This window comes from Hemitrygon akajei, unplaced genomic scaffold (genome assembly GCF_048418815.1).
Source record: "Hemitrygon akajei unplaced genomic scaffold, sHemAka1.3 Scf000076, whole genome shotgun sequence".
Classification (NCBI taxonomy): domain Eukaryota; kingdom Metazoa; phylum Chordata; class Chondrichthyes; order Myliobatiformes; family Dasyatidae; genus Hemitrygon; species Hemitrygon akajei.
In genome coordinates, this window is record NW_027331962.1 from 3,590,103 (window position 1) to 3,602,576 (window position 12,474).

Here is a 12,474-nt window from a genome sequence, read left to right on the forward strand (position 1 = left end):
CACTCCGACGATGGCCAAGCCCACTCTGACTTTATCTCGTCGTTTCATGTTCTCATTATTTATATACTATTTATTTATATTTGTATTTGCACGGACTGTTGTCTGGTCCACTGTCGTGGATTTTTCATTGATCCTTTTATAGTTACTGATTTACTGAGTACGAGTGAGAGTCGATCAGTCCGAAAAGTGGGACCGGTCGGGTTCACTACAGGCCAGGTTCTACGTCCACAATCATCGGTCATCGCCGATGCCTGTCCGAGAGGAACTTGAAACTAATTCTAAAGCGGAACTGAGTTGTTCACTCGGTTTAGTTTTTCATTGAGAAATAATCTGTCATCGAGCAACGAACGGTAAAGGTTATATTGTAGTCTATCAACACAGGAATAGACTGAAAGTTATATTCGGAGATCTCACTTACCAAAGACACGCAGAGTGACGGTCGCTAAGGTTTGGGAGCCATTAGCTGACACCATATTCACACGGTATTCCCCGCTGTCCGACATGTTCACCGACTTCAGCAGAAGCGACCCGTTGGTCGTGAATATCTCAGCGCCGTCTGTGTAGCCATCGCCAACAGACACATTCTGCCCGATCCACTGGGCGATTGTTCCCCCATTAAAACGCCAGTTTCCACTGGTGACTTTGCCCGACGGCCGCACTGAAAACAGCGCATCTCCCCCGACGGTGGCGTTTATCTCGCTGTGCTCAGCGAAAATGGTAAACTGCTGAGACTCACCTGAGGACGAGAAAATCGTATGAGGGAGTAGTGACAGACACGGATAGAATCGAGAATCGCACTTAACTCAATCTGTACAGATACCGGGGGTCTCCACACAGCTCAGCAAGTTCGACCCTTATGACCGGATCTTCATGTCTTCAACTACTTGCCACTCTGATGATTATCCGACCATGGCGGTTGGAGAGAGTGACACTCACCCGCCGTTATGTGGAGACAAAGAACGATAGCTGCGAAGGGCAGTCCCGACATCCCGAGAGAGCAGCGCCGATCTCCGTTACACTCGGAAACTGAGCCGCACTTCCTGGTTTGCGGGTCAGATATCTGGATTCTGACGTCACAAGCGGCAGTGCTGATTGGATCAGAGAGTCAGTATTTTGCTCAAATCTACATCAAATCCTGTGTGCTGTTCTACAACTATCTGCTGCTGTATTGAATCCTATAATGGTCTCAAAGAGAGTTTCTCTCACCCACCGACATGGGAAGAAAAAGAGACAGTGAAGTGATCGTCATCCACACGATCCCGACAGGGCAGCGTCTGTCTCTGTTACATTCGGAGACGGATCCGCATTTCCTGGTCTCCGTGCCAAATGTAGAGAGTGTGTTAGGTGAGAACTTGGACCTGTTTGATTGCAGAGCGAGAAGCAAGAGAATAAACGGACTTAAAGCGCTGAAGGAACAGAAGGGTATTCGGCCCTCGATACTCTGCTGTCATGTTTTACCAGATCACGTGGCATTTTCCACAAAACTACACTCCTCTGAAGTAGATGGAATGGTTGAGTGTTGTCACCGCACGTCAGCTGCTGGATTCTATTAGGTTGGGTTCCCGAATTAGTTTTCTGCAAAGGGCCAAATTATGTCAAGCATGCCAAGCCAAGGGCCAAAACGTCCGGGTTTTATTTTCTCTGCGACAGTAAGTTGTTTTATGGGCAGCTGTTGCTGTTGCTGCTCATACAATTATTATTATTATTATTATTATTATTATTATTATTATTATTATTATTATTAGTAGTAGTAGTAGTAGTAGTAGTAGTAGTAGTAGTAGTAGTAGTAGTGGTAGTGTTAGTGGAAGTAATAGTGTTAGTAATAGTAGTAATAGTAATGGTGGTAGTAGTAGTAGTAGACAGAAAATGCACCCCTGAAAAAAAAAGTCCAAAACCAGCCATTTAATTATGACTCTAGCTATCACAACTGTCAGCTGTCACATTGAGAACTCATCTGGGACAGCTACATGGATGAGAGGTGTTTGGAGGGATATGGGCCGGGTGCAGGTCAGTGGGACATGGCAGAGCGAGGAAGGGTCAAAAGGTCTGTTTCTGTGCTTTAATGTTCTGTGGTTCTACGTCACGTACACACACACACACACACACACACACACACACACACACACACACACACACACACACACACACACACACACACACACACACACACACACACACACACACTCACTAAACTTGGAAATCACCACCTCTCTTCCACACAAAAATTTTTAGTGGTATTGCCTTTCCCACTGTTTCTGTTCTCTCATTTAAACTATATGTTCTTTGTAATTAAGCTATGTAGTATTTGAAGTATAAGTTGTAGCTATAAATGAAACTATCAGTATTATTGTTGTTGTAATATTATACCACAATAAGATTGACAAATGGACAAAATTAAATTGATGCGCTCACCAATTAGCGAGAGAAGTGACAGCGATGGGATGAGGCAATCCTTCTGATGTTGGGCCGGTATTCTGTTGTTGCAATCCTGAGGCTCTGGCCGAGATGTGCATTGGAGAGTCTGTTTCTCTCCTGATTCTCGATAGAGTTCATGGAGGAAAACGATGACTCACATATGTACGTGGATGGGAACAGTGTGAGTTGGAGCATTGCAATAGCTCTCGTGTTTTTGAATTGAGCTTGGGGAACCTTGTTGATCCAAATGTCACTCAGTACAAAGTCCTTGTGTTGTGCTTTGAACAAATCAGAAGTTCCCATTTCCAAGAACTCCATCTGAAGAGTTGCCTCATCTATGGAAGGCACCAGCCTTTTGGTCTCTGTAGTCCACCGGCCGTCAGCCGAAACGGAGCACGGCTGTCTCAGGGAGAGGAGGATAATCACCTTAGAGTTTGGGGGAGCTTTCAAATCGTTCCCTGAAGTTTTCTGACAGGCTTGTCACGAAATACCTCATCACTGGGTCCTCCCTCATTTCGTTCCTCTCGCAGAGGTGGAAAGTGCAACTTTCCACCGTGAGGAACGTAGAGAGCGCGCAGTGGCTCGAGCGCTCCACGGGGGTGGGTCAAGTGTACGGTGTGGGATGAGGTTAAAATAACTTAGAGCAGCGCGCGCCCTATTTACATGTTATGACAGGTGTGTTCACGGAAGTGCCAATGGGCCGGCGCGGTCCAGACATTTGGTTCACGCAGTATGGACATGGCCCGCGTTCCGCCTATTGGGGTTGCCTGGATTAGGTGATCGAAGGGATTTGGCCTTGGTATGTCATCAAAGACTGGGAAGAGTCTGGAACTGCAAGGTGGGGAGTATTCTGACTCATTCCATCACCGTCTAGTGTGCAGGCTCCAAAGCCCGGGATCGACAAAGATTGCAGACAGTTGTGGACACAATCACATCCATCACGCTACAAGCCTCACCATAATCCAGGACATCTTGAAAACGTTGTGCCTCCAGGAGCCCGGGTCCATAATTCAGGACCATCGCCATCGGCATTCGGAATATCCAAGCTTCCCATGAGAACCATTCGGAATATGCTCTCTTCCCATTAGTTAGAACCGCTCTATGCTCCCTTCTCATTACTACAATCTGGGATATGCTCCCCTCTCATTACTAGCTTCCCAGATATGCTCTTGACTCATTACCATCATTTGAGATATGCTCTCGTCTGTTTACTACCATCCGCGATATGCTGCTGTCTGATTACGACCATGCGGGATATGCTCTTCTCTCATTGCTACCAACCGGAATCAGCTCTCGTGTCATTGCTACCATCCGGAATCTGCTCTCGTGTCATTGCTACCATCCAGAATCTGCTCTCGTGTCATTGCTACCATCCGGAATCTGCTCTCGTGTCATTGCTACCATCCGGAATCTGCTCTCGTGTCATTGCTACCATCCGGAAGAAGGTTCATGACACTGAAAACACACGCTCAACGATTTACCTGCAGCCTGTGCAATCGGACCCATGAATGCGCCCTCACAATTCAGCTTTTATTTGTTTGTTCGTTTGCTTTTTTCTTATTTTCTTTATTTATCCGTTCATTCGGCTGTTTGCGTACTTAAATAATTTGTACATTGATTTGTACGCCTGGCGTTTATGACAACAGTGATAGCAATTCTCTGAATTGGCCACCCCGATGGAGAAGGATTCCCCATTGCTGGAGCGGTCATTGCTGGAGTGGGGAATTGTTAGACTGGGCCGCCTTTAGTTAAACAGGCGCCGCGAACACGCTTGGACAAACGCAGGCGCATGCTCGAAGTCAGCAATGACGTTTCTAGTAAGCTGATTTATTTTCACTGTTGTTACATAGCTGGTGCTTTCTTCGGCAGTTTGAACGGGGCATGACTGCGCAAGCGCGTGAAAGTCGGCCTGTGAGGCAGCGGGAGAGTTTAAAAAGCGAGCGTATTAACGGAGCGGGCGACGTAGTCGAGGGCGGCGGAGTAGTGGGAGATAGAATAGGAAGGCTTTGGCTCGACAGGCTACGGCAAGCAGAGGCTGAGGACGAACTTGATCGGTGAGGTAAGGCCGGGTAAGCTCCTTTAATAACTCTAATTAACTTAGGAGTAGTTAATGGAGGCAGCAGTTAGGGCAGCCGAGTGCTCCGTTTGCAGTATGTGGGAAGTCAGGGCGAGCACAATTGTCCCTGATGACTACACCTGTAAAAGGTGCATCCAGCTGCAGTTCCTGACAAACCATGTTTGGGACCTGGAGCTGGGGTTGGATGAAATTCTGATCATTCGTGAGGCAGAGGCAGAAATAAACAGTAGTTACAGGGAGATAATCACCCCTATAAGTCAGGAGGCAGGTAGCTGGGTGACTGTCAGGAGACGGAAGGAAAATAGACTGAATGAGCAGAGCACCCCTGCGGCCGTTCCCATCAATAATAAGGATACCGTTTTGGATACTGTTGGTGGGGACGACCTATTAGGGTCAAGTTGCAGTGGTTGCGTCTCTGGTAGCGAGACTGGACCCTCAGCTCAGAAGGTAAGGAGGGAAAAGAGGAGAGCAGTAGTGATAGGGGATTCGATAGTTAGTGGCACATACAGAAGGTTCTGTGGAAGAGATCGAGCATCCTGGATGGTCTGTTGTCTCTCTGGTGCCAGGGTCCGCGATATCTCGGATCGAGTTCTCAGTATTCTCATGAGGGAGGGTGAGCAGTCAGATGTCGTGGCTGAGAAGAGCAAGAAGTGGGCATGAGAAGGCCATGGCGAGTAGGGTAAAGGAAAACCCCAAGGCATTCTTCAATTATGTGAAGAACAAAAGGTTGACTGGAGTGAAGATAGGGCCCATTAGAGATAAAGGTCCTCAATGATTATTTCCTCAACCAGGTCCTCAATGAATATTTCTCTTCAGTATTCAACAATGAGAGGGAACTTGATGATGGTAAGGACAATATGAGCGAGGTTGATATTCTGGTGTCCCACAAGGATCGGTTCTGGGACCTCTACTTTTCGTGATTTTTATTAAAAACTTGGTTGTGGGGGTAGAAGGGCGGGTTGGCAAGTTTCCAGACGACACAAAGGTTGCTGGTGTTGTAGATAGTGTTGAGGATTGTCGAAGATTGCAGAGAGACATTGATAGGATGCAGAAGTGGGCTGAGAAGTGGCAGAAGGAGTTCAACCCGGAGAAGTGTGAGGTGTTACACTTTGGAAGGACAACCTCCAAGGCAGAGTACATAGTAAACGGCAGAAGACTTGGAAGTGTGGAGGAGCGGAGGGATCAGGGGGTACATGTCCACAGATCTCTGAAAGTTGCCTCACAGGTTGATAGGGTAGGATGTTTTGGAGCATGTTGATATTAAGGGAGAAGTGCTGTTAAAATACATCAGGACAGAAAGTTCTGGGGCTGGACAGAATATTCCCCAGGCTGCTCTGCGAGGCGAGGGAAGAGATTGCTCAGCCTCTGGCTAGGATCTTTATGTCCTCGTTGTCCACAGGAATGGTACCGGAGGATTGGAGGAAGGCGAATGTTGTCGCCTTGTTCAAAAAAGGTAGTAGGGATAGTCCAGGTAATTATAGATCAGTGAGCCTTACGTCTGTGGTGTGAAAGCTGTTGGAAATTATTCTTAGAGATGGGATCTATGGACATTTAGAGAATCATGGTTTGATCAGGGTTAGTCAGCATGGTTTTGTGAAGGGTAGATCGTGTCGAACAAGCCTGATAGAGTTCTTTGAGGAGGTTACCAGGCATAAAAATGTGGGTCGTGTAGTGGATGTGAACTACATGGATTTTAGTAAGGCATTTGACTAGGTTCCACACGGTAGGCTTATTCAGAAAGTCAGAAGGCATTGGATCCAGGGAAGTTTGGCCAGGTGGATTCAGAATTGGCTTGCCTGCAGAAGGCAGATGGTCGTGGTGGAGGGAGTACTTTCGGATTGGAGGGTTGTGATTAGTGGTGTCCCACAAGAATCGGTTGTGCGAGTTCTACTTTTCTTGATCTTTATTAAGGACCTGGATGTAGGGGAGGTAGGGTGGGTTGGCAAGTTTGCAGACGACACAATTTTGGTGGAGTTGTGGATAGTGTAGAGGATTGTCAGAGATTGCAGGGAGACATTGATAGGATGCAGAAGTGGGCTGAGAAGTGACAGATGGAGTTCAACCCGGGGAAGTGTGAGGTGGTACACTTCGGAAGGACAAACTCCAAGGCAGAGAACAAAGTAAATGGCAACATACTTGGCATTGTGGAGAAGCGAGGGATATGAGGGTACATGTCCACAGATTCCTGAAAGTGAACCTCACAGGTAGATAGGGTCGTTAAGAAAGCTTATGGGTGTTGGCTTTCATAAGTCGAGGGATAGAGTTTAGGAAACGCGATGTAATGATGCAGCTCTATAAAACTCTAGTTAGGCCACACTTGGAGTACTGTGTCCAGTTGTGGTCGCCTCAGTATAGGAAGGATGTGGAAGCATTGGAAAGGGTGCAAAGGAGATTTACCAGGATGCTGCCTGGTTTAGAGAGTATGGATTATGATCAGAGATTTATGGTGCGAGTTATTTTCTCTTTGGAGAGAAGGACGATAAGAGGAGACATGACAGAGTGTTTAAGGAAAGGTTGGGAAAGTCAAGGGGGATATGAGAGGAATGTTTTTCACTCAGAGAGTGGTTCGTGCGTGGAATACAATGCTTGATTCAGTGGTGGAGGCAGATACACTCCTGAAGTTTAAGAGACTGTTTAACAGGTATTTGGTGGAATTTAAGAATCGGGTGCGTTGATATAGGGGGCAAGGTTTAATGGTCGGCACAACATTGTGGGCCGAAGGGCCTGCAATGTGCTATGTTCTATGGTCTATGTTCTATACAGAAGATACTGAGTTGCTTTGACCGTTGAATCTGAATTGCTGTAAAAAATTAGTAAGTGATTTCCACAACTTCCCATTCTGTTTTCTATTATTAGCAGACTGTGAGGTGTTAAACTCTGCTACAGAGCAAACGAATGCAATTGCAACATGCACCTTCCCTTGCTCCAGTACCAGCAGGTAATGGCCGATGTGTGCAGTGTCTACAGAATGCAGCACAGTTACTCGCCGGGGCTATTCTGCGAGAACATTCGGACCACCATTCACACCACTACCAAATATCCCATCCCGAACCTGACAACCGTGCTCACCCAGAGGGCGAAGGTCAGCAAGGAAAATGAGGAACAAGGCGATTAAACGTCACGTTTTCCAGCAAGACAATTTTTTGGACTCCACGGAGAGACAATATTCTTTCTCGCTGCCCATTCCCTTCAGGAAAGTTGAACGAGGCATTGCAGAGTCACAGACCTCCTGTCCCTCTGCAAGAATGGTCACAGTGGGTGCGGCCTCTGCTGTGCAGCTCCCCAGTACAGGGTTCAATCGCAGTGTGTGTGTGTGTGTGTGTGTGTGTGTGTGTGTGTGTGTGTGTGTGTGTGTGTGTGTGTGTGTGTGTGTGTGTGTGTGTGTGTGTGTGTGTGTGTGTGTGTGTGTGTGTGTGTGTGTAATATACACTTCACAGGACGTTGCAGCACAGAAATAGGCCTTTTGGCCTTTCCTGGCTGTGCCATATCATTTCTCTGCCTTGTCCCACTGACCTGCACCCGGCCCATATCCCACCATCCACCTGTTCCAATTTTTCTTAAATGTTAAAAGTGAGCCTGCATTTACCACTTCATCTGGCAGCTCATTCCACACTTCCACCGCTCTCTGTATGATGAAGCTCCACCATCCAATGTTCCCTTTAAACTTTTCCCCCTTCACCCGTAACCCATGTCCTCTTGTTTTTGTTTTTTTTTTCTCCCCTAGCCTCTGAGGAGAAAGCCTGATTGCATTTCTTCTATCTATACCCATCATAAATTTATATAACTCTATCAAGTCTCCCCTCATTCATCTACGCTCCAGGGAATAATATCCTAACCTATTCAAGTTTTCTCTGTAACTCAGTTGTTGAAGTCCCCGCAACATTCTTGTAAACCATCTCGGCACTCTGTCAACCTTATTAACATCCTTCCTCCAGTCTGGTGACCAACACTGCTGACAGTAGTCCAAACTCGGCCTCACCAATGCCGTATCCAAATTTACAATCACATTCCAACTCTTATACTCAATAGTTTGATTAATAAGGGACAATGTATCCAAAGTGCAATACCTCACATCTGCCTGCATTAAACTCAATCTGCCATTTCTCAGCCCATTTTTGCAGCTGGTTCAGATTCCTCTGCAAGCGTTCAAAACCTTCCTCACTCTCCACTACACCTCGAGTCTTTGTACCATCAGCAAATCTGCGGATCCAATTTACCACATTATCATGCAGATCATTGATTTGGATAACAAATAACAATGGACCCAGCACTGATCTCTGCGGCACACCACTAGTCACAGGCCTCCACTCAGAGAAGCAGTCCTCCACTACCACTCTCTGGCTTCTCCCATTGAGCCAATGGCTAATGCAATTTACACCATCACCATGTGTCCCCAGCGTCTGTATCTTCCTAACTAACTTCCCATGCGGGACCTTGTCAAAGGCCTTACTGAAGTCCACGTAGACAACATTCACTGCCTTCCCTTCATCCACTTTCCTTCTAACCACCACGAAAAGCTAATAGATTTGTTAAACATGACTTACTACTCACAGGCCGTGTTGACTCTCTGTAATAAGTCGCTGTCTATATGAATACTAATAGATCCTATCTCTTAGTACTCCTTCCAATAGTTTATCCACTACTGACTACAAACCTACCGGCCTAAGATTATCCTTCACCTTGACTGCCTGAGCTACGTCACGTCTTCTTTCAGCCCTCCTGAGTTCTTTCTTAAGTATTTTGGACATTTTTCTATACTCCTCAAATACCTTATTTGCTTCCTGTTTTCTATACATGTTATACATTTCCCTCCTCTTCTCTATCAGAGTTCCAATATTCCTTGAGAACCAAGGTTCCTTATCCTGATTCACTTTGATTTTAATCCTGACAGGAACATAAAAACTCTGTACTCTCACAATTTCTCCTTTCAAGGCCTCCTACTTACCAACGACATCCTTGCCAAAGAACAACCTGTCCAAATCCACGCTTTTTATATCCTTCCTCATTTCTTCAAAATTGGCCTTTTTCGAGATTACAACCTCAAACCGAGGACCAGGTCTATCGTTATTCATGATCAGGTTGAAACTAATGGTGTTATGATCCCTGGAACCGAAGTGTTCCTCTACACACACTTGCCTCACCAGTCCTAACTCGTTTCCTAATGGGAGATGTAATATTGCATCCTCTCTAGTCGGTATCTCTATATATTTTTTTTTTTAAATTTTCCCCTCTTTATTGTTTCAGAACAATTCCTAATTGCCATATCCATTATTATTTTATGATCAGTCAACACATTTTGGATAGCTGAACTTTGACCCATCTGTGATAGTTATGTTTTTGGCCATTACAAGGCATTCCTTTCTGTTTATTTCTCACAAGATTCTAGTTTCACAGCCCAAAATGATTTGGGCTGGAACTGATAACATATCTCCACATATATTTCTCTTTTTTTTATATATAGGGAAGTTAGGGGGAGGTGTTAAGGGGAGGGGGGATGGGATACACACATTTTTTTTCCACTCTTGTAATTACTTAAAAATGCAATTAAATAAAATTTATATTTAAAAAAAGCATGAACGTCATGAACTTTGTTGTACTAGACTTTTGGAAAGTTTTAAACAAGTTTTGAGGTTTGCTAAAGTTTGCACAGAGGTATTTCAGCAATAGTTAAATTATTGTGGGTATCTCTATGTATTGATGGAAACATGGGAAACAAGCCGATTTGCAGGAAACTTGCTGGGTGATTGGTGTGTGTCCTATGTTTTAGTAATTACTACATCCCTGTGAAACTGATTCAATGCTTGAGGGTCTGTTGAGAATGCCCCCCGTGAGGTGTCAATACGCTGTGCAGTACAACCGTCAGTCCTGATGGATAAACAAACCATTACTAACATGGACCTGTAAAACAGTCAGCATGTATTTCACCATGAACTGGCCTGTGGGTGGGCGGGGGGAGGGGGGATGTGGGGGAGTGATCGATGGAGAAGGAACTGCGTTATTTTGAGAGTATTCATGGTACAATTGAACTTCTGAAGAACCTATGAGGAAGTAATGACCACAGTTTCGTCTTTCTGACTTATCTAATATTAGCTGACTGTGAGGTGTTAAACTCTGCTACAGAACAAACGAATGCAATTGCAACATGCACCGTCCCTTGCTCCAGTACCAGCAGGTAATGGCCGATGTGTGCACTGTCTATAGAATGCAGCACAGTTACTCGCCAGGACTATTCTGCGAGAACATTCGGACCACCATTCACACCACTACTAACTACCCCACCACCAACTAACAACCCTGCTCGCATAGAGGGCGAAGGTCAGCAAGAAAGATGAGGAACAAGGCGATTAAACGTCACTTTTGCCAGCAAGAAAATCTGTGTGTGTGTGTGTGTGTGTGTGTGTGTGTGTGTGTGTGTGTGTGTGTGTGTGTGTGTGTGTGTGTGTGTGTGTGTGTGTGTGTGTGTGTGTGTGTGTGTAATATACGTACGCACTCTCGAACATACACTTCACAGAACGTTGCAGCACAGAAATAGGCCTTTTGGTCTTTCCTGGCTGTGCCGAACCGTTTCTCTGCCATGTCCCACTGACCTGCACTAGGCCCATATCCCTCCATACACCTCTCATCCACGTAGCTGTTCCAGTTCTTGTTAAAAGTTAAAAGTGAGCCTACATGCCTACATTTACCACTTCATCTGGCAGCTCAGTCCACACTTCCACCACTCTCTGTATGATGAATCTCCACCATCCAATGTTCCCTTTAAACTTTTTCCCTTCACCCTTAACCCACGTCCTCTTGTTTTTGTTTTGTTTTTCTCCCCTAGCCTCAGCGGGGAAAGCCTGATTGCATTCCTTCTATCTATACCCATCATACATTTATATAACTCTATCAAGTCTCCCCTCATTCGTCTACGCTCCAGGGAATAATATCCTAACCTATTCAAGTTTTCTCTGTAGCTCAGTTGCTGAAGTCCCGTCAACATTCTTGTAAACCAACTCGGCACTCTGTCAACCTTATTAACATCCTTCCTCCAATCCGGTGACCAACACTGCTAACAGTAGTCCAAACTCGGCCTCACCAAAGCCTTATCCAACTTCACAATAACATTCCAACTCTTATACTCAGTACTTTGATTAATAAAGGACAATGTACCAAAAGCTTTCTGTGCTATTCTATCTACCTGTGACGCCACTTTTAGGGAAATTTGTTTCTGCATTCCTAGATCAGTAGAAAGGTATTTCCATTAACAGAAAGTATTCCCATTTACCTTGGATGTTCTACCTTGGGGTTTCCTTCCAAAGTGCAATACCTCACACCTGCCTGCATTAAACTCAATCTGCCATTTCTCAGCCTATTTTTGCAGCTGGTTCAGATCCCTCTGCAAGCGTTCAAAACCTTCCTCACTCTCCACTACACCTCGAGTCTTTGTGCCATCAGCAAATTTGCGGATCCAATTTACTACATTATCATGCAGATCATTGATTTGGATAACAAATAACAATGGACCCAGCACTGATCTCTGCGGCACACCACTAGTCACAGGCCTCCACTCAGAGAAGCAGTCCTCCACTACCACTCTGTGTCTTCTCCCATTGAGCCAATGGCTCATGCAATTTACACCATCACCATGTGTCCCCAGCGTCTGTATCTTCCGAACTAACTTCCCATGCGGGACATTGTCAAAGGCCTTACTGAAGTCCACGTAGACAACATTCACTGCCTTCCCTTCATCCACTTTCCTTCTAACCGCCACGAAAAGCTAATAGATTTGTTAAACATGACTTACTACTCATAAGCCGTGTTGACTCTCTGTAATAAGTCGCTGTCTATATGAATACTAATAGATCCTATCTCTTAGTACTCCTTCCAATAGTTTATCTACAACTGACTACAAACCTACCGGCCTAAGATTATCCTTCACCTTGACTGTCTGAGCTACCTCATGTCTTCCTTCAGCCCTCCTGAGTTCTTTCTTAAGTATTTTT

General features: G+C 45.4%; 2 protein-coding genes across 2 annotated transcripts in view; both read right to left on the reverse strand.

Moving 5' to 3' along the window:
- LOC140722373 (cell adhesion molecule CEACAM5-like) overlaps positions 1–1,005 on the reverse strand; it is a 41,503-nt gene extending 40,498 nt beyond the window's left edge. Inside the window, exons 1-2 of the mRNA XM_073037129.1 lie at positions 937–1,005; positions 419–736 (exon numbers count right to left, since the gene is read on the reverse strand). Coding sequence (XP_072893230.1) covers positions 419–736; positions 937–988 — 370 coding nt within the window. The 5' untranslated portion in view covers positions 989–1,005. The remainder of the gene's footprint in view (positions 1–418; positions 737–936) is intronic.
- Positions 1–12,474, reverse strand: part of LOC140722389 (uncharacterized) — a 278,780-nt gene that overhangs the window by 102,743 nt on the left and 163,563 nt on the right. The gene's annotated exons all lie outside the window — the stretch shown is intronic.